General features: G+C 51.2%; 1 protein-coding gene across 1 annotated transcript; it reads left to right on the top strand.

Moving 5' to 3' along the window:
- The first annotated feature begins 438 nt into the window (after positions 1-438).
- SCD (stearoyl-CoA desaturase) lies at positions 439-22,527 on the top strand. Its single transcript, XM_054207146.1, has 6 exons — positions 439-740; positions 4,529-4,814; positions 12,403-12,533; positions 15,971-16,176; positions 17,464-17,696; positions 18,915-22,527. Exons 1-6 carry the CDS (start codon positions 714-716, stop codon positions 19,112-19,114), a joined length of 1,083 nt encoding a protein of 360 aa, XP_054063121.1. The 5' UTR covers positions 439-713; the 3' UTR covers positions 19,115-22,527.
- Positions 22,528-22,924: the final 397 nt, after the last annotated feature.

The raw sequence follows: 22,924 nt of genomic DNA, 5'->3' as shown, positions 1-22,924 counted from the left end.
TCCCCGACACCCCCTGTTCCACTCGGGACAGCCCCCGCGGCGGAGGTGGGGGGGTGCGGACACCCCCCCCATCCCCCGCCCAGCGCAGGGCCGGCGGCCGTGCGCGCTGCCGGCGGCGTGCGCGGAGCGGAGCGGGGCGCTGCGCGGGGCCGTGCGCGCAGGGTGCGCGCAGGGGTGCGCGCCGCGGGGAGCGAACAGCAGATTGCGGGCAGCCAATGGCGAGGGCAGGCCGAGGTGGCACCAAATTTCCCGCAGCCAATCGGCGGGCGAGGGGGAGGAAGGGGAAAAAAAAAAAAAAAGAAAAAAAGAAAAAAAAAAGAGGAAAGAAAAAAAAAAAAAGGCAGCCAGGCATGATGAGAGAGCCTGGCCCTCGCCATCCTCCTCTTCCTCAGCATCCTTCCTCCCGCCCCCCGCCCCGCCCCGCCCCGCCTCCCCTCCCGGGCACGCCGAGAGCCGGGCCCCCGCCGCGACTCGCCGCCCGCCGCGCTGACCCCGCGCATCCCAACCGCGGGCAGGGGGTCACCGGGAGGCCGGGGCGCCCAGAGCCCGGCCCCGCCAGCCGCCGAGCGAGCAGCCCCGCTTAAATACCTCCGCGCCGCCTCCCCGAGCCGCACAGCTCGCCGGGCGAGGGGCCGACAAGAGCCAGCCGAGCGCCGCCGGAGACCTGCGCGCCCGCGTACCGCCGCCGAGGAGCAGAGAGAGAGGCCGCCCCCATGCCTGCGCACTTGCTCCAGGAGGAGGTAAGCGGGGGGCTGCGCGGGGGTGCGGGCGCTTTGTCTTCCCATCGCCCCTTCCTCCTTCATCCCCGCGGCTCCGGCGGTGCCGCGCTGCCGCTGGCTGGGGTGGGGGGGGGGGGGGGGGGGTGAGTGGTGGAAAAGGTCTGGGCATCCACGCGTGTCCGTGCACACGCACGCACGCACACACACGCATACACACACACACGCACACGTACATGTGTGTCCTGTCGGTGCCGCTTGATGAGGCGAAGTCATTCGGTGCTAACTTAAGGCATCACCCCAAGCCTCGTGGGGCGACGGCGAACGCAGCGGGGATCGCCGCCGCCCGGATTATCCCCCCCCGGAGCCTGTGCCCTCAGATAGACTGAGCATAAAATACAGGTTTATCTTAAAAATGTCCATCTACGTATGTTGGCAAGAGCTGTTCAGGAAGGTCTTTTGTGCCAAGAAGACGTGGGTTTTTTTGGTAGTGCTCAGGCTGCGATTTTTTATTTATTTTCTTAATTATTTTTTTATAAGAAAGGGCTTTTACTTACAGCGTTTTTAAGGCAAATGTTGCAGCAGGGAGCGTCTCTAGGACAGACGCAAGGTGAAAGCAGCCAGCTGCCCAGATGAAGTGAATGACTGTGTCTGCGTTGCCTGAGCCAAGCAAACATACAATGGGGAGACTGCCCATTTTTGGCATAAGAAGGTCTGAATAACAACCCAGCACCAGGAAGATACGTAGAGTTGTTGGATCTTTACAGATCTTTATTTTTGCCCCTCCTGGCAGCCACCCTTCGCCTGAGGGGAGGCAGGGGCTGATTCTGGTATTCCTGCTCTCGCCTTCTCATCTTTCGCCCATCTGCCTGTGCTGAGAAGCACAGATAAATCAGAGCCCCGCTCTCTTGCCTGTCGCCAGCACGCAGGGTCTCGCCCGGTCCTTTTTGTGCAGGTGCCGTGACCTTCCAGGGATGCTGTGATGTAAAGAACTTTACTCCTCTCCCCACCCGAAACGGATGCCAAGGGCAGTGTGCTCAGACCATGCTTCATGGTCTTGGCATGTATTTTTTGGGGCATATCCTGCAGGCTGGAGAGAATCCTGTCCCTGGGTTACGTTGGGCATATTCAAATATACTGGACCCGAGACTGAGTGCCCTGGGGCCCCGGGGCTGAACCCAGCGCAGGATCCTTTGAGCTGCAGTTGGTTGTATAAGCTGGCTGGGTGCCAGGATCACCTATGGCGTGTTCGATGCTGGTGGTGGCAGTGGGGTGGGTGTTGGAGATGGGGGAACACATCTGTTCTGCAGATGAGAGCTGCAAAGTCATTCAGAAATGAGGGAGACCTCATGAAAATGATTTAGTTGGCCTCCTCCCCCTCTGAGCTCTAGACCCCAGATCAATCCCTATTCCATTTTGTTCAGAAAGAGCTGCAGGAGCCGCTGTGGCCATAAGGGGGTAAGAGTCCTCTTCCTTTCCGACTCATTTCCCTGGTCTCCAGCTAAATAGCTGCCCACTCTCCCTCCTTCTTCCCCCTATGCTCCCCCACCAAGTCTGTAATGGTGGAGTTGTGTTTCACAGCTGCTTTGTAGCCCTTTTGGTTTAAGGTTAGTTTACATGTGAGAAATGACCGGTTCGATTACATCAGTGTAATTCCAGCAGCATAGGTCTGCTGGTAAAATTCCTCATGTGGCTACTACGACTCTGGAAGAAGAGGTTTTTTTCTTCTCTGCTGTTTTCTTTGTGCTCCCCCTCCTCCTCTTCTGCCCCCGTGTAACTTTGACAGTGACATAAGCTATCGCCGAGGAGAAAAATGCAACTCCAACCCCACATTCTTACTCTGGAAGCAGCATGTCCATATGGGGAGCGTTACCCGTCTAATTATACCACCAGATCTCTGCTGGGAATTTTTCCTGCATAGACAAGTCTTAGGTCTTTTTGGTAGATTGTCATCCAGCCAAGGAAATAAATTGTGCCTTCCTGCCAAAATGCCAGATGAGAATATCTGACACTTTGAAATGGGCAGGACTTTTCCTTGCCTGATCGCTGGATTAGAAGACGTTTCTCACAGCTCCTTTTGGGGGGGGGATTGCCTCTAAATTTTCCAGCAGCTCAGAGTATCATACCCTCAAAACATTAATTATGAAAGCAGGCAGAGACAGCCTATAGCCAGGATGTGGAGGGAGCCGGTCCCGAGCCCAGCAGCTGCCTGGGTTCAGAGAAAGCAGCAGGATACTTCGTGTCCATTTTTTTTTCCTTTCTAACCTTTGATTCCAGTAGGAAAAACTTAGAGGCCTCCTTCCGTAGAGATCATTTTACTTCCCAAAAGTGGGGAATCTGTCAGCTTTGCCAGCTCCTCCCCGTAGGAAGGTATGTCTGTAGCCCTCTAGTTTCTACCCTTGGGAAAGGGAGGAGTTGGGGTGGCCACGTAAGCTGCCTGGCCTGATTTTAATGCCTCCCTCAGGAAACTAGGCCATGGCAGGATGGTGGTCTTTTAGGAATTCTGGGTGCCTGGGTGGGAATCTGCTGTTAATTCGGGAGAGGTTTCTGTTGGGAAAGGAACTTTCCCGTGGTCCCGTTCCTGCCGGCTGACCTTTACTGCCCCTTTGCACATGGAGGTGGGTGGCAGAGGGACGTGTCCCTTGGGCAGGTTCGCGGGAGGCGAGGGCATGGGGGCGGCGTGCCCTCCCACCACTCACGTCCCACGTGCTTGGCACCCCCGGGGTCCAGCCCCGTCGGGCGCTTGGGCTTCAGGCCTGACAAAGGTCTGCGAGCACCGGCAAGCACGCGGCTGTCATGATGGAGATGGAAATCGGTGATTCAGGGTTCAGTGACCTGTCTCATTAGGGTCAGTCCTGCCTGCTCCTTTCGTCATGCATGCCTGATCGGGCGGGCTGTCACTCAGCCAGGGCAAACAAGCGTGTGCAGAGGCGATGTTGTGTCACGGTTACAGGAGGGAGCTGGGAGCCAGGCTGAGCCAACTTGCTGCTTAAAACTTCCTCTCTGCCTGCTGGTGGCCTTGGCTCAGAGGGTTGTCTTCCCGTGCCTCAGTTTGCCTGTGGGTGGGAAGCGGGAGAGGGATAAAAGGCTTAGCAGCAGCCATGGGATAGGATGTCTAACTGGAAGCACGTCGCTCAACTGCTTCCATCCACTGTCTCCAGGTGTGTTGGTCTTGCCACATCCCAACCTGGAAGGTGAGGAAGGGGGAGATGAGGAGGCACCCCAGAGGAATCCCCCCATGGATCTTCCTGATGTTCCTCCAGTGATCCCTAGTGGGCTGACATAAAGGGGCAGGATATCAGGAGCAGCCCAATGATTTATAATAACACCGTGTTTCAGACCATATTTCTCTCCCACCTCTTTGTTCATTCACAAGATTTCCTTTATTGTTGTCTGCCTATGCACAAGCCCAGACCACAAGCCCACCTAAAAATGCCCACTAATAAAACTGAAGGAAAATGAAAACCCTTGCAGCCTGCAAATGATAGCACCAAAGCCACTGCTGGGAAAAAAGACTGCCTTTCAAGTCTTTTTCTTTACTTTCTGCACCCTGTCCACCATTCACCTCTTCTCCCCAGAAAGATCAGTCTCCATCCCTGTCAGGCCATGACTCCATGGAGCCAGAGCAGGCTCTTCTTGGTGCCAAGGGCTCAGCTGAAAGAATGGAGCCTGCCAGGGCAACTGCAGGCTGCGAGTCTTGGTACTGCCAGCCTAGCTGCTCGTGTTCCTATTCCCTGCATTTGTAACCACCAACTTCTTGTTTTGTTTTCCCTTTTTCCTTTCTTGAAAATATCCGTTGCCGCCTCTCCAAGGAGTTCTCCTCCGCTTCCGCCACAACCACTGTCGGCACCGTCACCTCCCGGGTGACCAGGAATGGGGATGCCGTCATGGAGAAGGACTTAATCAATCACGAGGACTTGGCAGGAGACCGGGGCATGATAGACGATATCTTTGATGAGACCTACCGGGAGAAAGAGGGCCCCAAGCCCCCCATGCGATACGTCTGGAGGAATATCATCCTCATGAGCCTGCTGCATCTAGGGGCCGTATTCGGGTTGACGCTGATACCTTCTGCAAAGATCCAGACGTTGGCATGGGGTAAGCATGTTCCTCCATTTGTTTCTTGGCATTTGCAAACCCCGAATCTGTTGGGTGGTATGTTTTTTTTCCTCCAGGCCCACAGACTCAGGGAGGAGAAAGAAGGAAGTGGAGGTCTTCTGTTAGAAAAAGCTACTCGGCCAGATTTGTGGCAAGCTGCAGGAGGGCTTGCTGGTGTCTTTTGTAAGGTCATGCATGAGAGGGAAGGATTTGGCAAGGGACTGCTTGGCTGCTTTAAGAACAAAGCCGCTTCTGGGGTGAAGCACAGAAAATACTTGATGGAGTACTGTGACAGTCCCAGAAGGTTAGGAAAAAAGATGCTAGCAAGAGCACTTTAGTGGGTGGCTGCAGAGGCAAGGTACAAGGCGTTATTTGGCATGAGGCTGCTGCCCAAAGACAAGAACCATTCCTGTCCTTACCGAGGGAGGGTGAATCCCTCAGAGCCTCCACGCAGAGACAAAATACAGTTGTGCTGAAGGTAAAAGTCAAGAGTTAAGTCTGAAGCTCAGGTCTTTTATCATTCTTACAAAAGCACAGATTAGCCCCCGTCATCCCGGAACTAAGCCTGACAACTTTCAAAAAATAAACAAGCATCTCTCCAGGCAGCGAATTCCAGTGGAAAGCACAACCCAGCAGAAGCTCCCCTTTCTCAGGGACCTTGCCCTGGGTAGGAATCAAACTTCTCCTTTGACTGCTTGAAAGGCAGCTGGGCCCAGGGCCCAAGCTGCAGGGGAGCCTTGCTTTCCATGAGCCTTTGTGTGGACCCCTGGAGGAGTCAAGAAGCCAAACGGCTCCCAGTTGAGAGGTTGCGTCCAGCCCCTGCCTTCCTGTGGAACGGAGCATCCTGAAACGAAAAGCAGCAGTCTAATTTGAGACCTGCTGGCATGGCTTTTGGTTTCAGCGGTGCCCCTGCAAAGGGCTCAGCCGGGAGCAGCTTCCTGGCCAGCCGGGCTGTGGACAGACCCTGCAGTGATCCACCTGGTCTGTCATGCTCTCAAAGTCTGTCTTCCCAATGGCTGTGAGCAACAAGCATCACAGTTGGACTGGGAAAGGCATGGCTCCCTGGACACTCAGACTGACCCTTTTCCTCCTGGACCATCTCAGCTTCTCAGAGGCAGAGGTCTGGGGGATGAGCATCACTGGAGGCCACAGGACTCTGTCAGAGGCTGGCTACAGCATCTGCAAAACCAGAGTCACCACCGTGTTCCCTGTGCAGGCAGCAGGGCCTTTTGGGGGGCTGTTACGAAAGAAGACTTTGCTGGGCCTTTCCCTTGTGAAAACCTGACAGGCTGTGCTTTTCCTGGGGGCTGGCCGGGCTGGGCAGAACATGCAGCCTCAGCACGACCTTGGAGGGGCGTTTCAGGGCTCTCGGCCCTGCTCTGTGTGTCCCATCTCTGGGCTCTTAGCTGGAGGCTAGGCAGGGGCTGCTGGCTTCTCTCACTGACCTGACAGCCTGGGTCCGCCAACCCCAGCCAGATATCCTCAGGGCATTGGGGCAAGGAGGAGGGAAAAGGTGAGACGGGTTTACTGGTTTCATTTCAAGCTGCTGAGATGCACTGTGATCTCCAAATCCATCCAGCCCTTCTCCATTGAGCCTCCCCTGAGATACAGACGTGGCCACGAGCATCTTGATCCAGAAGGTTAATAGTGCTTTGCTTTCTGCTAAGCCCCACCTTACCCCAAAATGGTCTCTGAGGCAGCGTCTTTGCAACTGCGTACCTGTTTGGGACATCTGTATGGCATCCCATGGCATTTCGTGGGAATCTGCCTTGCTTTTTACCTGATGCCCATCCCTACTGCTCCCCTCCCTCAGTCAACTCTGATGTGAAGTGCCAGTTGCTCTCCTGCCACTGTGAGGCACTGTGAGATTCCTTGGTGGCTTCTGGAGTGACAGACGCTCTGGGAATGGGAGGACATGGCGTTTGGGGGAACTGCATTGTTCTGGACTGGCTGAAGATCCGTCCTGCTTTACCAAAGCTGGAGTAGCCTCACAGAGCTCCCTGTCCTGCATCCCTGGCACTTGTTCTGGGAAAGGACCACCCTTCCCTGCACCCTACAGCCAAGTCAGAGCTTTCCCCTACAGTCCATTCTCGCCCAGTGATGACTGGAGCTGGATACTTTGATACTCCACAGGTCTGGCTTGTCAGCAAGTCTCCTAGCTCCTTCTTGCACTGCCCTAGAAAAGGGCAGTTCATACCTTTCTTTAGCACATACAAGGCATCTGTGGTTGTCATCTCACTGAGTTGCTGTTATTTTCCCAGCATCCCCTGGTAGGAAGGAGAGGGCTACGGTTCCCGTTTTGCACAGAGGGATATTGCAGCAGAGGCTTATGTTGCTCCCAGCAATACACCACGGGCTCATGGCACAGCGGCTCTCCCAGTGGTAGTTCTGGAAGAGCTGGGGGTTTTGCTTCTTTCTTTCTTTGTTTTTCAGATCATTCCTTCCTTAGGCTGTGTACATATAATATAAAATTAACATGGCCCCAGACATTCTCTGCTGTGATGCTACAGGCAGCTGTGGTGCCTGGTAGCTGATCTACCTTCTATATTTTATTATCAGGAGCAATCCCCTGCTTATACCCTCTTCATCCAGGCCACCGTCTCCTTGATGTTCCTGTCCCTCTGAAACCAGTTATATTGGTGACTGTGTCCTCTTTTGTTTTCATTTCTCTGTGTGCTAATTCCTCTTTGTCTCTCAAGCTCTCCAGCCCTGCCTTCATCATTGTTTGCTGTTCTGCGTTGCTGTGTGCATTGTATCCCCTGATCTCTTTCTGGTACAGAGCTGCCCAGAACGAGCTGGGGTTGTTGATCAGGTGAGAGCTCACCATAACGAGAGCTCTCCAAGACCTTCCAGCACTATGGCTTTCTAGCCAGCTGCCCTTTTATTTACTGTCTTCTCCACTGCCCTTGATAAAGTCTTGCGCAGTCTTTTCAGGGATCACAGGGCAGATTTCACGGCATTTGCCAAACGGCATAGAGACTGAGTTCTGGAAGGGCAGGATGCAAAGGTGTCTGGCAGCTTCTTCACTAACTGCTCTGAGCCTCCCTGGTAACACGATTTGCAGGTTGTCTTCCTCATCCTTGGGTGCAGCAGACCAATGATATTTGTATTAAACCCTGTTGGCTTGGCCAACAATGTCTATAAAACAGTGACGGTTCCTCTTGACGCGGTGCTCTAACAACACCCCAGCTCCCTGCAATGCCAGTGGTGGCAGAAACATGGGTTAATACTGGTTTTTGTTGCTGCTGCATCATCTTTGGATCAAGGAGCATCTTGCTGGATAATTTAGGCATCTCTGACAGCCTGAAAACCTCGGACAGTACTACCCCCAAGGGTTGTGTCCAGCAAAACACTTAGAGAAGTTTTTTGTCCTTTCCCATCAAGACTACTGCTGGCAACACCACTCTACTTAGTGTCCTCTCCAGGCTTAACTAGCAGGTGGCATGCTTCTCCTCCAAGCATGGAGGGGAAGTTCTGATTTTGCCAGGTAGGGAAGTTAGGCTTTAGCAACAGCAGCTCCTGCCGCTCCTCTTAAACAATGTTCCCCTTATGCAGCCTACATGTTTTCTTGCTCTTGGTATCCTTCTCCTGAGAGTAGCACAACCCACTTGGCTAGCAGGACTGGGAGGCAAGAAGGGAGCAGTCCAGAGCTGTAGTTTTCCCTCGCACTGAGCAGAAGCCCAAGGATGCCTGCTGGCACAAGGACACCTCTTCATGTAAACATCCTTGGTGTTGACTGGAGGTGACAATGCCTATAGCACATTCCTGGCTTCCCATTACAACTTGAGGTCTGAACCTGGGCCCTAAAGAGGTGAGGGATAGTTAGTCATATAGACATGACTGAATCTGGAATGTTTTGGGCTTCATTTTTGGAGCATTGAGTGCATATTACTGCCCGTGGTCATAATTCTTTGTATTCCAGTTGAATGGGTCATTGGGAAAATCACCTGTGAGTTGCCAGTTTTTTGAATCTTGAATACTTCAAAGCATGGTGTGGAAGATGACTTTGAAACCTCAGTTGATGGGGTCCCTAAGTCCTTCAGTTTGGGGCAGCATCACAGGACAACTGTGGAAACCTGTGCTACTTTATTTCACCTTCTCTGTTCTCTTTCCAAGTTCATTCCTAGTGGATGATCTTGGAGGAGCTTCTCTTCTCCCTTGTGAGATGCTGATTCCCTGGCTACGCAATGATCATCATTGTACCTGATTGCAGGGATTAACCTTCTGAATCATTAGGGTGCTGGATTCTTCTGTTTTCCACCAGGCTTTTCAATCTTATTGTCTATATCCTGTCACTGTCACAACAACTCTTAGGTACGGCTGATGGAGCTAATAGTCCCCAAGTAGGGTTTGGGTTTCTGTGGGGCCGGGTATGCATAGACTGAGAATCAGCTCCTTTCCCACAGAAAGTGTCTGCTCCTTAGATAAACTACAGCTGCTAAATACGAGTAAGAGGCAAGACAAGGCAAGGGATTATAGTTAGAGAGTTGTGGCTGTTGTAGTGATCTGGGATGCAGCTCCAAGAGAAGTCAACGCTACCTGCTGAGGTTCATGGGCTTTGGATGAAGGCTGTGACTGTTCTGTGCCAGGGAACCCGAAAGCAGTGGGTACTCTTCCAAATTTTTAACAAAAACTTTCAGGCAAGGCTACCCAAAAGCAAGTACTGGGTTGTTTGGTTTCTGGGTCCGTTGGTGTCCCCACCATGTCTCTTTTGTGATTCCTTGTGCTTGCTGATAAATCTTTTACCAAGGGGGATGTCCACAGGCAAATTCTGAGAATTGCTTGTATAAAAGATGAGCTTCCTTCTTGCAAAGCTTAAACACTACAGTCCTCAGCCAGAGTCATTTTCCTGGAGGTCTCTTTTACCAAAAAATTCCCAATCAGCACGTGAGGATTCACCAGAGAAGGAGGCCTGAGCTCAGGGCTATAAATAGGGCCTGTACTCACCTAACCTGGCATTTATTTCCTAGTGCTATTGAAGATCATGAAAGATTGCACTTCTGTCCCCAGTACACCATTAACTTATGCTTACTTGTCCCACAGTGGAGAGCAAGTTGCCCCACGCCTCCATTGCGAGCTGCTGTAGTTTATCATGGACTCCCTGTTTGGTGTTTTTCATAGAGTCTGTGTAGGTTGGAGGTTAAAACCAGACTCCTGGATGCTGCTTTCAGCTCTGCCATAAACTGCTTGTCGCCCTTGGAAATCTACCTCAGCTACTGAGGTGTGCACCGTTAGTATAAAGTTGCCCAGAGGTTTTATGAAATGCGGTTTGCAGAGTATAGTTTTAGGAGAGAATGGTGGTGAGTCACACTTTGGCCGCTGGTAGGAAGTGTCCGAAACATCCAGGAGCAGGTTTCATTGTTATTGCAGTGTCAGAGGCCAGAGAGGTTCTGCAAATCAGAATCATATGTTAGGTGCTTTTTCAAGGTTTGCTCTTCTGTATGAATCTGTGAAGATAGTGACTGATTTAAAATGAGTCTTAAAATCTAAAACCAATGGCTAACTGGTCATGAGCTGGTTCATAACTTTCAAGTCAGCATCATGGGGCTGCGCGTTACCTTAAGGGTGTCCAGCATAAGTACCTTGCTGTCAGTGAGGCCAAAGGGACACCTGAACCAAACACCATGCTCCAGCATCCTTCTTTCTCCCCTTCCGGGTTTGGCCAGCTTTGTGAGCTTTGCTCAGCTCCATCACCTCTTGCAAAGGCCGGATCCCGCTGCATTTGCGTGCGTTTTCATCCCGCTTCATGCCCTATAAACCAGCTATGACCTATAAATCAGTGACTGCTTGGCTCCTCCAGGAGACCACAGGGGCGCTGGGAGGCGGGAGGCAGAGGTGTGCTGGTCTGAGGCTTGCACTGCATTCGGCAGCAGGCGGGGAAGCCAAGGGAGAAGATGAAGATGGGAAGTCACGGTCAGATCAGCAGACAGGGAAGGTCACTGTTGTACAGTGGGATGGGAGTGAGAAGGGTTCATGCAAGTTTAAGGGGCCAGAAGAGGATGTTAAATCAGCCGAGACTGGCTTTTAGCGGATAAGAGATTAGGTTTGGAATGTAGAAAAACAAAAAGGAGGTGACAGAAGGAAGAGGGAGCAGGAGATGATAGGAAATAAAGCCTGGATTATTTTGAATGAAAGAACAGGGCGACAGTGCCTTGCTCATGTCTCAGATCTCTGATTCCAGGCAAGTTTCTGGCTCAGTATCTATTTTCTGGGTTCAAGATAAGCTTGATCAGAGCCATTTGGCTGGACTGAATGGTATTGTCAAGCATACCAGCGATTCCTATCCACGGATTTATGTGTAAGAATAAGGAGCCATTTTCATGACTGGTCCAACTGACTGAAATCTGTGAATTTATACCAAGGAAAGAGTTTCCCCTGGGGAACTGGGAAGAACGTGTCTCTTGCCCCAGGGACTGAAGGTGGATCAGTTGACCTATGCACAGATGTGCACCCTTCCCTCTCAGTGTCTGAGCTTGCAGGGCAAACCAACTGTTGAATGCCCTCTGTCTTTATGCCAAACTTCCTGACCCTTCTTTCCTAGAGAAAGAGTTAATTTTCAGATCCAATTTTCTTCTTATCCCCAGCTTCCTAAGGTAATGCTGCTATGACCCTGTTGGGGTCCATTTTAGTTCTAGAACCAGATGCTGGAACCCAGGTTAAATTCCAGAGGTCCCAGGAGGACATGTGGGAACACACAGAGCAGGGCACACACAAACTCATGATCCAAAGGGAGAGGGATGAGTTCTTTTTAACTAGCTGCCAAGGAATTCTCTATGACCTGCGTGGAGAGAGAACACATGAAGCAGCCTTGAAGCTCAGTTGGGCTCAGCAATGTCTGTCTCTGCCGTCGGCAGGACTTGCAATGAGTTGTTGGCCTTGGAGTTTCCTTACGTAAATAGTGCAGGAGCTCAGCAGAGGGGAGGATCAAAACGACCCTGAGAACGGGAGCCTCTGGGCATATTTTAAGTCTGTGGTGGAGCTGAAGGTGAAGCCCAGGCTTCAGTAGGGTGGTAGGTTAGATCTTTTTCTAGCCAGCTTCTGCTCAGAAAGGGAGCAGAAGAGAAGCCTAACCCTGAGCTTGGGTTGTCCCCCCGAGGAACTGTAAGATCATCTACCACCTCTAGGTGAAAAGAATGCAAAAGAGATTTAGTGAGGAGTGGTGAGATAGGAAAGAAAGACCCTTGATTATTCGGGGTGGGAGGAAAGGGAGAAGCTGTTTCCTGGGGGACTGCAGAGCTGTTACCACAGGGCTATATGGAAGCAGTCACTTTATACAATTTTTACAATCCTGCATTGTGACAGATGGCACTATGCTGAAGAACCAACCCTTGTGACAAGTCTTGTAAGGGCGAGCCTCCTCCCTTGTCACAGATGAAGAGCTGAAGTGATTTGCCCCATGTTGCTTAGGAAGCCTGTGGTAGCTTGGGCACTCTCACATTGATTTTTATCGTCCCAATCTATGCCCTCCATGGGTTCCCCTCTTGCTTATACAGCTTTGGGGGAAGGCCTGCCTTTGTGTTGCTCTGCCTGAAACTTTGCTGCAGGCTGACTTGCTCTAACTGCTCCATCACTTTCTTTACCTCTCCAGCTCTTCTGTGTTTCCTGGTGAGTGCTCTGGGGATAACAGCTGGATCTCACCGCCTCTGGAGCCATCGGTCCTACAAAGCCACGTTGCCCCTGCGGATCATCTTGGCTATTGCAAACTCCATGGCCTTCCAGGTAAGCACCTCCTCAATGTACCACTGGTCCTCAGAGGAATTGCTCCCCTGAATCCCTGTCTCAGATATGGGGCACAAGCTGATGGAGAGGGTCCTCTATCCTATGACCTCTTATTAGAAAACAGCTTGCCCTTTCCAGCTAACACTGCAGTGCCAGACTCCATCTCACTGTCTTCACCTTGTCTCATCAGAGGGTGACTCTGAGATGACTATTGGCCAAGACCAGGCATAGGAAAGCTCTCCAAAGCAGGAATGTACCCTTCCTTTGAGGTGTGGTGGACTTGCCCCAGGTCCTGTGAAAGACGTGATGAAGTGCTAAGTGCTCTTCTGGTGTTCAGGTTGCCTCACCCTCCTCTTGCTGCACGACTGATAAGGTGGGGGTGGGGGGTAGGGGACAACACACATCTGCACAGCCCAGGGAGCCAGGCTGTGCAGTTTGCTGCTGCAGAAAGACCAAGAACTTGTTGGAATTACGCAGTTAAGGGGGATGCTTCTCTGGTTCAGAAGAGTGCTATTTAGGAATAACCCTGTTACAAGTCACACCACTGGCTTCCAGAGAGTCATCCCAGGTCAGTGATGTTTCAAGGAGAGAAAGGTTGGGCCCATTCAGAGTGGCACAAGTGACTGCAGGCAGCTGATAAGCACCTCAGGATATTGCCTAACCGCTCACGAGAGCAATTCGCAGTCCACAAAGCAAACAAACTGGGAGCTCCTTGGGCAGTGTAGAAAGCAGCAGAGATGTCCCTTTAGAAGAAGTCAGAGTGAAAATCCAGATTGGCATGGCACAGAAAAGTCCTGGTGGTCTCTTGGGTGTGCTGCTGTGAGGCAGCTCTAATGGCACTCCATCCTCCAACTGTACTTGAAGGGACATCCTGCTCGTGTGTAGGAAGTACTCAGGAGTGTGACAGGGTGCAGCATTTTCTGCTAGAAGAAGGTGAAAAGTATCAGTGGTGTGCCCCTAAGTAATTCTCCAGCTGAGGTATGGGGTAAAGCCCAAGTGGACCAGGTGTTTTAGAGACATTATCTTCCTTTCCCCCTTGTGTAGCTGTAGAGGATATCACTTCATTGACACGTAATTGGCACAGGGTGTGGATAGGCTTTTTTAGCCTGGAAAAACTTTCTAAAACACCATTGACCTTCTTATTGTCTGTTAGTACCAAAGCACAGTCTTCATGAGGAGGAGCAAGGACCAAGCTGCTGATTCCAGCTACTGGTCCAGCACTCAGCAAGGGAGCAGGATGGGTTGCTGTGTATTAGCTAGTCCTGTACAAAGACCATCTTTCACAGGGTTATAGGGCAGAGGGGGAAAGAATTTGCTGAGCTATTGCTGTAGGGGATAGGAATAGACAAAGATGAGAGACAGACAGATATTTCAGCTTCAATAGGAACTAATCCAAAGTTTTACTGAAAATTCAGTACCATTCCCCACAGATTATTTTTTTTTTCATAGTTACTTTTAATGAGATCAAGAGAAGGTTTCTTTTCAATTTATCTCTTTTCTGTTAGTGGCAGCAGCTCTAAGACGAGACTGTTCACTTTTAAGGCCAGAGGAAACTATAGATTATCTTATCTGAGGTCCTCCAGAAAATGCCTGTTGGCTGCTCAGAGACCTGTGACTTGTGATTTCAGAGAATTTGGGAATTCTGCCCCTAGTCGACTCCTCAACCTGCAAGACCAGGCAACTGCAGCAGAGCAGAAGCTCTCCGGGTTATAGCCTGTAGCTGGAAACTCCCAAAGAAGGAGTCTTTGCCTGTGGGTCTCAGAAAGCCCTGATTTTCAGACAGGGTTGCAGTTAGAGGTGGTCCCAAAATAAGATCTGTAGAAAAGATAACGTGCTAAAGTTTGGGTCAAGATATGGGCTTTTCAGCTTTTAGACCCCTAATTTGTGTTTGTGCACAGGGTGAGGCGGATGAGTTGATACCACACTCCAGCTGTGGTACACGGTCTCTGGATTTGTGCCTCCTGCCTCCAGGAGAATGATTTCCAGGAGACCCCTGGAAGCCTCCCCAGATGCACAAACCCAAGCTGTCTGTCAGTTTTCAAGCTGGGCTTTCTCATATTATGTGATGCTGTGTAGGGTCTGGAATATGAAGGAGACTTTGGGTCACAAATGAAACATTTTCAGCATGGGTACTGGTTGAGTTTCTCTGCTTACTAGATAGGGAAGGCTGCTGGGCCACCCTCTTCTGGGGGAATGCTGAATGGCCAAGCTCTGGCTAACATCAGTGAGGGCTGGTGATGCTTGGAGGTGCACAGGATTTGGCTGGAAGAAAGGCAGCAGTTCCCAGTATTTGGTAAAAAAATGAGAGTTGAGTCCTGGGCCCGTGCCTATCATTGCTTTATTGCGTGGCCCGCAGGTGAATCATTTTATCTCAGTTGAAGAAGTGGTTACAGCATTTGAGATAGACTTGAGGAGTTGTGTCTCTGCTACAAGCTCCCTGTGCGGATAAGTCAACTTGGTCTTTCCAGGCAAGAAATAGGGATGATTATGCCGCTTCCCTACCTTCAATGTGTTTTGAGGAAAAGTCCTGTGTACTCAGGAGATTAAGGAGCCTCTTGTGTAATAGAGGCAGTAGAGGTGTGCTTGGATCTCTGTTGTAATGAATAGTGTAATACATGGCTTTAAGCACATCAAAATCTTGGTATAAAGGAATGAGCATAGGATCATTAAAATCTATTCTTAACACTAGCCAAAACAATCATTTCTTAATACAAATGATGAAAGCTTTGACATTTTCCGGACTGTATTGATTTTGCAGCTTAAACAGAATGGTTGTGGGGGTGAAGGGGGTATTTTTGAAAACTGTCATTGAAATGATGTGTTTATTCTATTTCTAAAGAGGGGCTTTAATTTTAAGACTGACTGATTTCCAATGAAAAAACAAAAAAAGTTTAAAAATCACTCCCAAGTTAAACAGATCTGATTTGGCAATCCCGGGAAAAGCAAGGCAGGTTGACCCATGGAAAAATGTCAGGGAGAAGGGAAGGGGCAGGTTGATCAATCCCAGCTGGCACCACGTAGGGACAGGGACAAATGCCCAAGAAGCGCTGAGCGTGAGGGAGGAGGCACTGACTGGCCAGTGAGGGCTGGCTATTGCAGGGGTGGGGGAACAGGCTGACCAGTTGGAGCCCGTGATGCTGTAGAGGATGTGCAAACCAAAGCCTAAAGTTAGCCAATTTAAAAAAAAAAAAAAAAGAAAAAAGAAAAAAAGGCAGCCCACAAAAGAAGTGATTTCAAAGAAAATTGAAGTGGTTGAGCAAAGAAGACCCAGCCTTTGTTTTAAAAGCCCAAAACCCCAAACCTTAATGAAAGATAAAATGAGTGATAGGAGTTCAGGTCAATGGGACTTAGGTGTCTAAATGCTCTAGGGCCTTTTGTTGATTTGAAGGGAACATCTCCAGCCCTGGCCCTAAGTCTCCACTCCTGTTGCCTTGCAGAATGACATCTATGAGTGGGCCCGGGACCACCGCGTCCATCACAAGTTCTCCGAGACAGATGCAGACCCACACAATGCCATGCGGGGCTTCTTCTTCTCCCACATCGGCTGGCTGCTGGTGCGCAAGCACCCAGATGTCATAGAGAAGGGCCAGAAGCTGGACCTGAGCGACCTAAAGGCTGACAAAGTGGTGATGTTCCAGCGGAGGTGAGTGGTGGGATGAGCCCCAGCGCAGAGCCATGTGGGATGGAGCAGGGACCCTGCAAATGGGCTGGGGACCCCAAGCGCCTTTGGTGGAGCATGAGGGGATTGAGGGCATCATGTGAGAAATTAGAGTCTTCAGTCTGTCCGAGGCTTTGCTGTGGGATCAACTGTGAGAAGTGAGCTGTGCCTCTCCTATAGGAACTATTTAGGAGCTAGTGCTATCTCCAGCCCTCCCACACCCCTTTCTTGCCCACTTACCCTGTAGCATCTTACCAGCATCGGGCTTAGCTGCCCATCACAAAGCACCTCCACACCTGCCTGCCCACAGCCCAGCTGCTGCTTTGGCTGGACCAGAACCCACACGTGGGTGCCTCTGGGTCATCCTTGGAGGTGTTGTAGTACACCTTCCAGGCTGGGCCTCTGCCCCTCTCCCATCAGTCTCCTGGAAACGGTGTGGTGAAAGAGGAGTTGAAAATGGGGAAGTGAGAGAGGCAGTAACTGGGAAGGACAGTGTTGATTCACTGGTGCCTCTGGGATGGGGTATCTCTCAGCTGTCTGGAGCTATACTGGGACTGATCCCCAGAGGAGGTGAGCCTGTCACCAGGGCTGCAAGGATGGGAGACTGAAGCCATACAGTAACTACCCTCATTCAGGAGATCCCTAGTTCAGTTTCAAATGAACCAAGCAAGGTTTACGGCTTCCCTCCTTTTTGTACCTGGGATTTTTCTAGTGGGTCATCAGAGTGGTTCGGCTTCCTCTACTTCCATCCCTGTAGTGTGAAAGACCCCACGTGCTCATCTGTTTGATGGCACCAGTGTCCCTTGCTTGCACTTGTTGGTGGGGTATATTGGTAGGCTGGGCCAAGTCTGCAAGGAGGAGTTGCAGCACTGGGACAGAGCTGGGGAAGGGACCTTCTATGGGACTCTGCAAGCATGGGGTTGCCTTTATGGTGACCAACATAGCTGAGAAGCAAACGACAGATGAGGCCAAAAGCAGCAGCTGGTGTCTGGACTCATGGTGATGGGGACATTGCTTTGTGCACATGTTAGATTGAGACAGGGAGAGCTGGACTTCAGTTTGAGTCTCCTGCCTGGTGATAAGACTTGGGAGTCTCCAGGCACGGCTTCTGTGCATTCAGGGCAAAAGATACAGGGCTCGCGGGTGAGGTATTTCTGTACTTGATTTTTCCCTGTATAGCTGAGCGTGAATCCTCCAAAGGGAGGACCGAACTAGCCCTTCCTGTCCTGCCTCTGCCACTGAGCTCTTTCCTCCTGGTCCCTTCCTTTCCAGATACTACAAGCCCTCGGTGGTGTTGCTGTGCTTCACGCTGCCCACTGCCGTGCCCTGGTACTTCTGGGATGAATCCCTTGTCATCAGCTTCTTCATTCCAGCCATCCTGCGCTACACTGTGGGGCTCAATGCCACTTGGCTAGTGAACAGTGCTGCTCACATGTTTGGCAACCGGCCATATGATCAGCACATCAACCCACGGGAGAACCCCCTGGTCAGCCTGGGGGCCATAGGTACGTTCAGCATCCGTGTCTTTTGCTGCGGGTAGACTGTAGAGTGGGGACTGCCCCTTGGGGCTGCAGCTTCTTCTGTGAATCCAGATGTCCCCAGTTCCCCCTGCACCTTTTCCATCTGGCCTTTGCATCAGGGGGTGTTTCCCAGGCGGGCCAGTGAGTACATAAGGCAGTGGGGTTATCAGGGCCCACTGGCCTCTCTCCAGGCTGGAAAGGACTCTGCTACACTTAGCACCTCCTTATCTCAATAGCAGTATTTTATTTACCTGGCTTGAAGGTCTCTCTGCCCCGTTCACCAGACTGAAAAACGTGCACTGCAGTCTCTGCTTAGCTGTCTTAGATTTGTCAACTTGAACACTCGCAGATGCACATCTGGACTGTTTTCAGGGCAGCTGGTGATTTTGGGGGTACTCAAGGATGAGACAAGCCAGATCATCTCATTAGTTTTCCTGAAATTTTGGGGACCTAGAAAAGTACACCCCAGGGTCAGCATTTGCCCTGATCTGTTCTCCCAAGCCCAAATCCTCAGCTGGTTTGCACTGCTGTACGTCACTGGGGCTGCACTCATTTCTGACACCGAAGGATTTTCTGCTCCTGGATTTTTAGTAGGGAGGTATTTGAACTGCAGAGACTCGAAAGGGTAGGAGCAGGAGTCCAAGCGATGTCATTGAAGGGGTGAGCACTGAAGCCAGCATTGACAGTGTCCAGAGCAGAGGGTGGCTGACTCGGGTAGACTGCTTAGTAGAAGTCTGTCTGCATTATTGCCATCTGGAAATGCCCTTGGGATTAGGACTGCCGGTGTTGTAGGAGTATTGATTGGCCTGGTTTGTTGAGGACTTGCTGCAGGTCTACCTGGTAGCTCAACCAACACTAGAAGGTTTCTCATGGTGGCAGCGGAAAAGCCATTAGGATTCCCCTGGTGTTTTGGTGCAGTCAGTGAGTCAGGGCCTTTCTCAGTTCCTCACCACATGCTTGTTTTCCGCTAAAGCACCATAGGTCCTCTATGACTGCCATTGCCTCATTTGGGCCAGCCTGGGCATGCTAGACCATACCCAAATAAGATGGGGTAGATTGTAGAGAGGTGAAATTGAGCCAAGAGGAGAGAGAGGAGCTTGGAGTGAATCCAGACCCTGTTTCAGGAATGTGGTGCTTTGGGCCAAGATAAAGGGGACATCACCTAGAGCTCTGCAACATCCTCTCCCTGGTTGTGTTTTGCAGGAGAAGGCTTCCACAACTACCACCACACCTTCCCCTATGACTACTCCACCAGTGAGTTTGGCTGGCGCTTCAACTTGACCACAGCCTTCATCGACCTCATGTGCCTCCTGGGGCTGGCCAGCGATCGCAAGAAGGTCTCCAAGGAGGTCATCCTGGCTCGGAAAATGCGGACTGGAGATGGGAGTCACAAGAGTGGCTGAGTTCCTGCTGTCCTTCACACATACATCCACACCTCTCCTTTCTCCTTTTTTCTCCCTTCTTCCCTTCCTGACCCCTCCAAACACGCTGGACAAAGGTTTAATGTTCTGTTTACTAACTACTGAATAATGCTACCAGTTTGCTTAAGATAATGATAATGAGTTTTAACACACACATCCCCCCACGCTGTATTTTACGTGATGCATTTAAGATCTAGGATTCTGCCGTTGTAATGCAAGGCCACCCCTTTCCCTCTTCTCCTTTTCCTTTCTGTTCTTTCTCTCATGCTCCTCTACCCCGTCTCCCGCTTTACATCATCCCGGTCTCTCCCTGGCAGAGGAGCTGGTAGGAAGCAGCCAAGGGAAGCCTGTACCAGCCAGCTGAAGAGTTGAGCCAAAGTCAGTGACCCTCTCCCCACCACCTTCCCCCCAAAATTGCTTCCTCTGTCCCTCCTCCTTTCTCAAGGGCTGCTGATAGACGTGGCATGGCTAAACTGCTCTCCCTGGGAAAAGCAGCCACATCCCCTTCCCTTGCTATCGGAAAGAGAGTTGTCTCTTTCCAAGATGTCTCTTGGGAAGTGTTCTCCCTGGCTGTCCACCACACAGCCTCTCTGGCTGGGAAGAGGAGAGCCCCCAGACTCTCTCAGAGCTCCAGCCAGGTCCACCGGTGGCTGGGGGGGTCTGGTGGCTCCAGCGGGCACTGGTGGGGGAACCTTGGTGGCCTTATTACCTCCTCCCTCTGGTGTCACAGCCTCCCTCCCTGCAATGCCCGCTGTGCCCCATGCCACCAGGGACTGAAGGCTCCGGGCTCCGCAGCCCCTGTGGAGAGCCACAGCGAGGAGGGGGACAGATGGGGTGTGCCACTGGCTGCTGTGGGGCAGCACCAGCCTGGGGTGGTTTTGTTTGCTGCCGCTGCCGAGATTTTTGCCAGCAAATGGGACTTTGCCAAAATGTAGAGGGGGAGAAGGATGTAAACCAAAGCTCCACCGCTGAGTTAAGTTGCTTTACATGCTGGAGAAACAGGGTCCCCGCTGGGTGGCAGGCAGATGTCCTGGTGTCTGTGCCTGCCCTGCAGATCTGCAACCTCTGCTGAGCGCAGGGATGGAGCAAGGGAGCGTCTGCAGGCTTAGAGAGGGATGAGGGTGTCAGGGGCTCCGCTCGGTCGATTAACAAGTGCCTGAGAAACACCGACACAGGGCCAGGCAGCATGAGGAGCTCAAGGAAGTCGAGACCTCAGAGGCGAGACGCTCCTGCCAGCGTGGGCCACCTTGGGGCTTTCCTGCCCAGGGTCCACCGGGGTGATTTGCCATTCCCCGCTCCTCTGAGGGAGCGGGAAGGGGAGGCGAAAGCAGCTCCTCTTTAGTCCCTTAGCTGGCCCCTCGGTGAGGCATCTCACCACCTCGCTCCGTCGCCGGCGAAGCAGGCAGCGAGGGTGGCTGAGCCTGCAGAAAGGTCAGTTATATCACCGAGCCGATGCAGGCACGCAGCTGGAGGGTGTGCTGGGGGAAAAAAAAAGTCCCTGTGGGTGTTGTTTCCTGCAAGTTACAGAGACCACAGCTTGAGTTCAGGCGATGGGTTAGGTTCTGGGCATCATGGCCTCGAGCCCCTCACTGGGCTGAACGTGCTTTTTTGTTTCCCCCTTAACTCTCCCCATTATGATTAATTTTTTTTTATTATTATTAGTTGTAGCAATAGTATTGGTTTTGTTGCTTAAATGCATCAAATGGAGCTGGAGGAAAGCACAAGAGGTGGCCAAAACAAGGTGAAACATCACCTCGAGTGATGTTTGAGTGGGGTTTGCAGCATCTCCCGTATTCAGGCAGGCCAGGGAGGGCAGAGAGGGAGCGGATGCCAACTTCCTCACTTCGGCTCTGCCACGTGGCAGGCAGGCAAGGTTCACGGAAGCGAGTCTCTGCAGCTTTGCTTTCTCCTGCTGCTGTGAAACTCGCCAGGAGCCAGGACAGCTCAGTGATGCTCTTCTTAACAAGAGCACGCTTGTTACTCAGAAAAGAAGTCCTTCTCCTCGCCTTTCCCCTTCCTGCCACCACCACGGCCTTGTTATTGCTCAGCAATGGGACCCTTCGAGGTTTTGAGCCGTCAGGAGCGATGTGGTCTCCAGCCGAAAGGTACAACAGGGATGAATGGAACAGGGAGCCCTTCAGCTCCCGGTGTCAGGAGACAGCATCCTTACTGCTCCAAGACTCATGACTGCCTGGGGGCCGGCTGGGGAAAAGGGGGAGAAGGCGAGGAGAAGGATTTCCTTGCTCCTGGTGCCCTTAGCGTGTTGTGTGACATACCCTACAGTAGAGAAGTGTGCCGTGACATACTGCAATATTTCACACCCTCTCAGCAGAGAAGCAGGGTTTGACATCCAGGGTTCCTTTAAAATTTCAAGTGCTGATTTGGGTCCAGAATCTGGAATTATGGTGGAAGCTGAGGAGCAGTAACCAAACAGTCCTGGTGTTTGCCCAGTCACTTTAAAGGTAGATTGGCAAATATCTCTGGGTGCCTTAAATCTTTCTTTAATATACATAGGAGTATTGACAGCTATTTGCCGTATTTTTTTTCTTTTGGTTTTTTTTTTTGCTCAATTATGAACATTTGAGGGGTTTCTTAATTATTTAATTGCCTACACTGAACTGTGGGTGCAGGTGATTTTGAATGTATTTGAGTTAGAATTTTTGTTAGATTAAGAAACAGTTACAACACTTTAAGTAGAACTTTGTTTGAGAGAGATATATATATATACCTATAAATATATATATATATTTTTGGTGGCATGTTTGTATCTTGGACGCGTTGTCTGTATGTCTAGCTTAAACGAGTCTGTGAGAGGTGGAAGCAGAGAAGGCAGCAGTGGGACCTCGTGGCTGGAGCAGCCATTCTCCTGGGACCTGTTCCCGGCTTAGCTACTCACTCACTGCGTGATTTGGGACAAAGTCACTTAAAAAAAAAAAAAAACCACAAAAAAACCTCTCTGTGCCTCAGTTTCCCTACCTGTAACAGGGGTTACGCCCTGCCTCCCAGGGGTGTGCTGAGGCTTGCTGCCGAGCGCTGAGGAGGGAGGCGTCCATACCACACGCACACCGCTGCTGGCAGAAGCATGGACTGGTTTGTTTTCCAAAACCATTCCCAGCCCCGCTGGTATTGTGAAGAGCAGATGTCCAAGTGTTGGGTGTTCAGGGAAGGACTGGAAAGTTGAATCTGCACATTGTCTAAGCTCTGTCACTGTTGAAATGTGAGTAGGATACGATTTTTCACAGCTTAGGGATTTCTGCATAGTAGTATCTCTGTTTTGTGTACTGGAAAAGAAAAAAAAAAACCTTTTTGAAATAATTTCTACTAATATGGAAACAGACATCTGGTTATGCTGATCTGAAATTTTATTTGTTCATAATAAAAATGTTACTTTAAAACTTGTTGGACTGATGACATGGCGGGCCGGGCTCAGTACAGCACACGATGCCCCATCAGGATGGAGAACACTATGCGCTACCATTCCCAAACCCTCTTTCCCTTCCAGAAGAACCAAGGGGGGGGAAAAAAAAAAATATCAAAAAAACTTCTGGCTCTTTAAGCGCTGTGAATGAGCGGATTATAATGGCTTTCATACTCCAGCGCAGCCAGGGCGGCACACCCCAGCAAGGCTGCCCTTGCGCTGCGGGGTTACTGCAGGTTAATTCCAGCCGGGGCCTCTCGCCAGAGCCTTGTGGTGAGGGATATACATGCAGCATAACACGTAATACCGGCAGCCCGTCTCCCCAGCCGGGGAACGGCCACCACCGCGTCAGGCGGGTTCATTAACCTCAGCGA

This window comes from Rissa tridactyla, chromosome 6, assembly GCF_028500815.1.
Source record: "Rissa tridactyla isolate bRisTri1 chromosome 6, bRisTri1.patW.cur.20221130, whole genome shotgun sequence".
Lineage (NCBI taxonomy): Eukaryota > Metazoa > Chordata > Aves > Charadriiformes > Laridae > Rissa > Rissa tridactyla.
The sequence above is the reverse complement of the archived record's forward strand: the minus strand, read 5'-3'. Positions and strand labels throughout refer to the sequence as shown.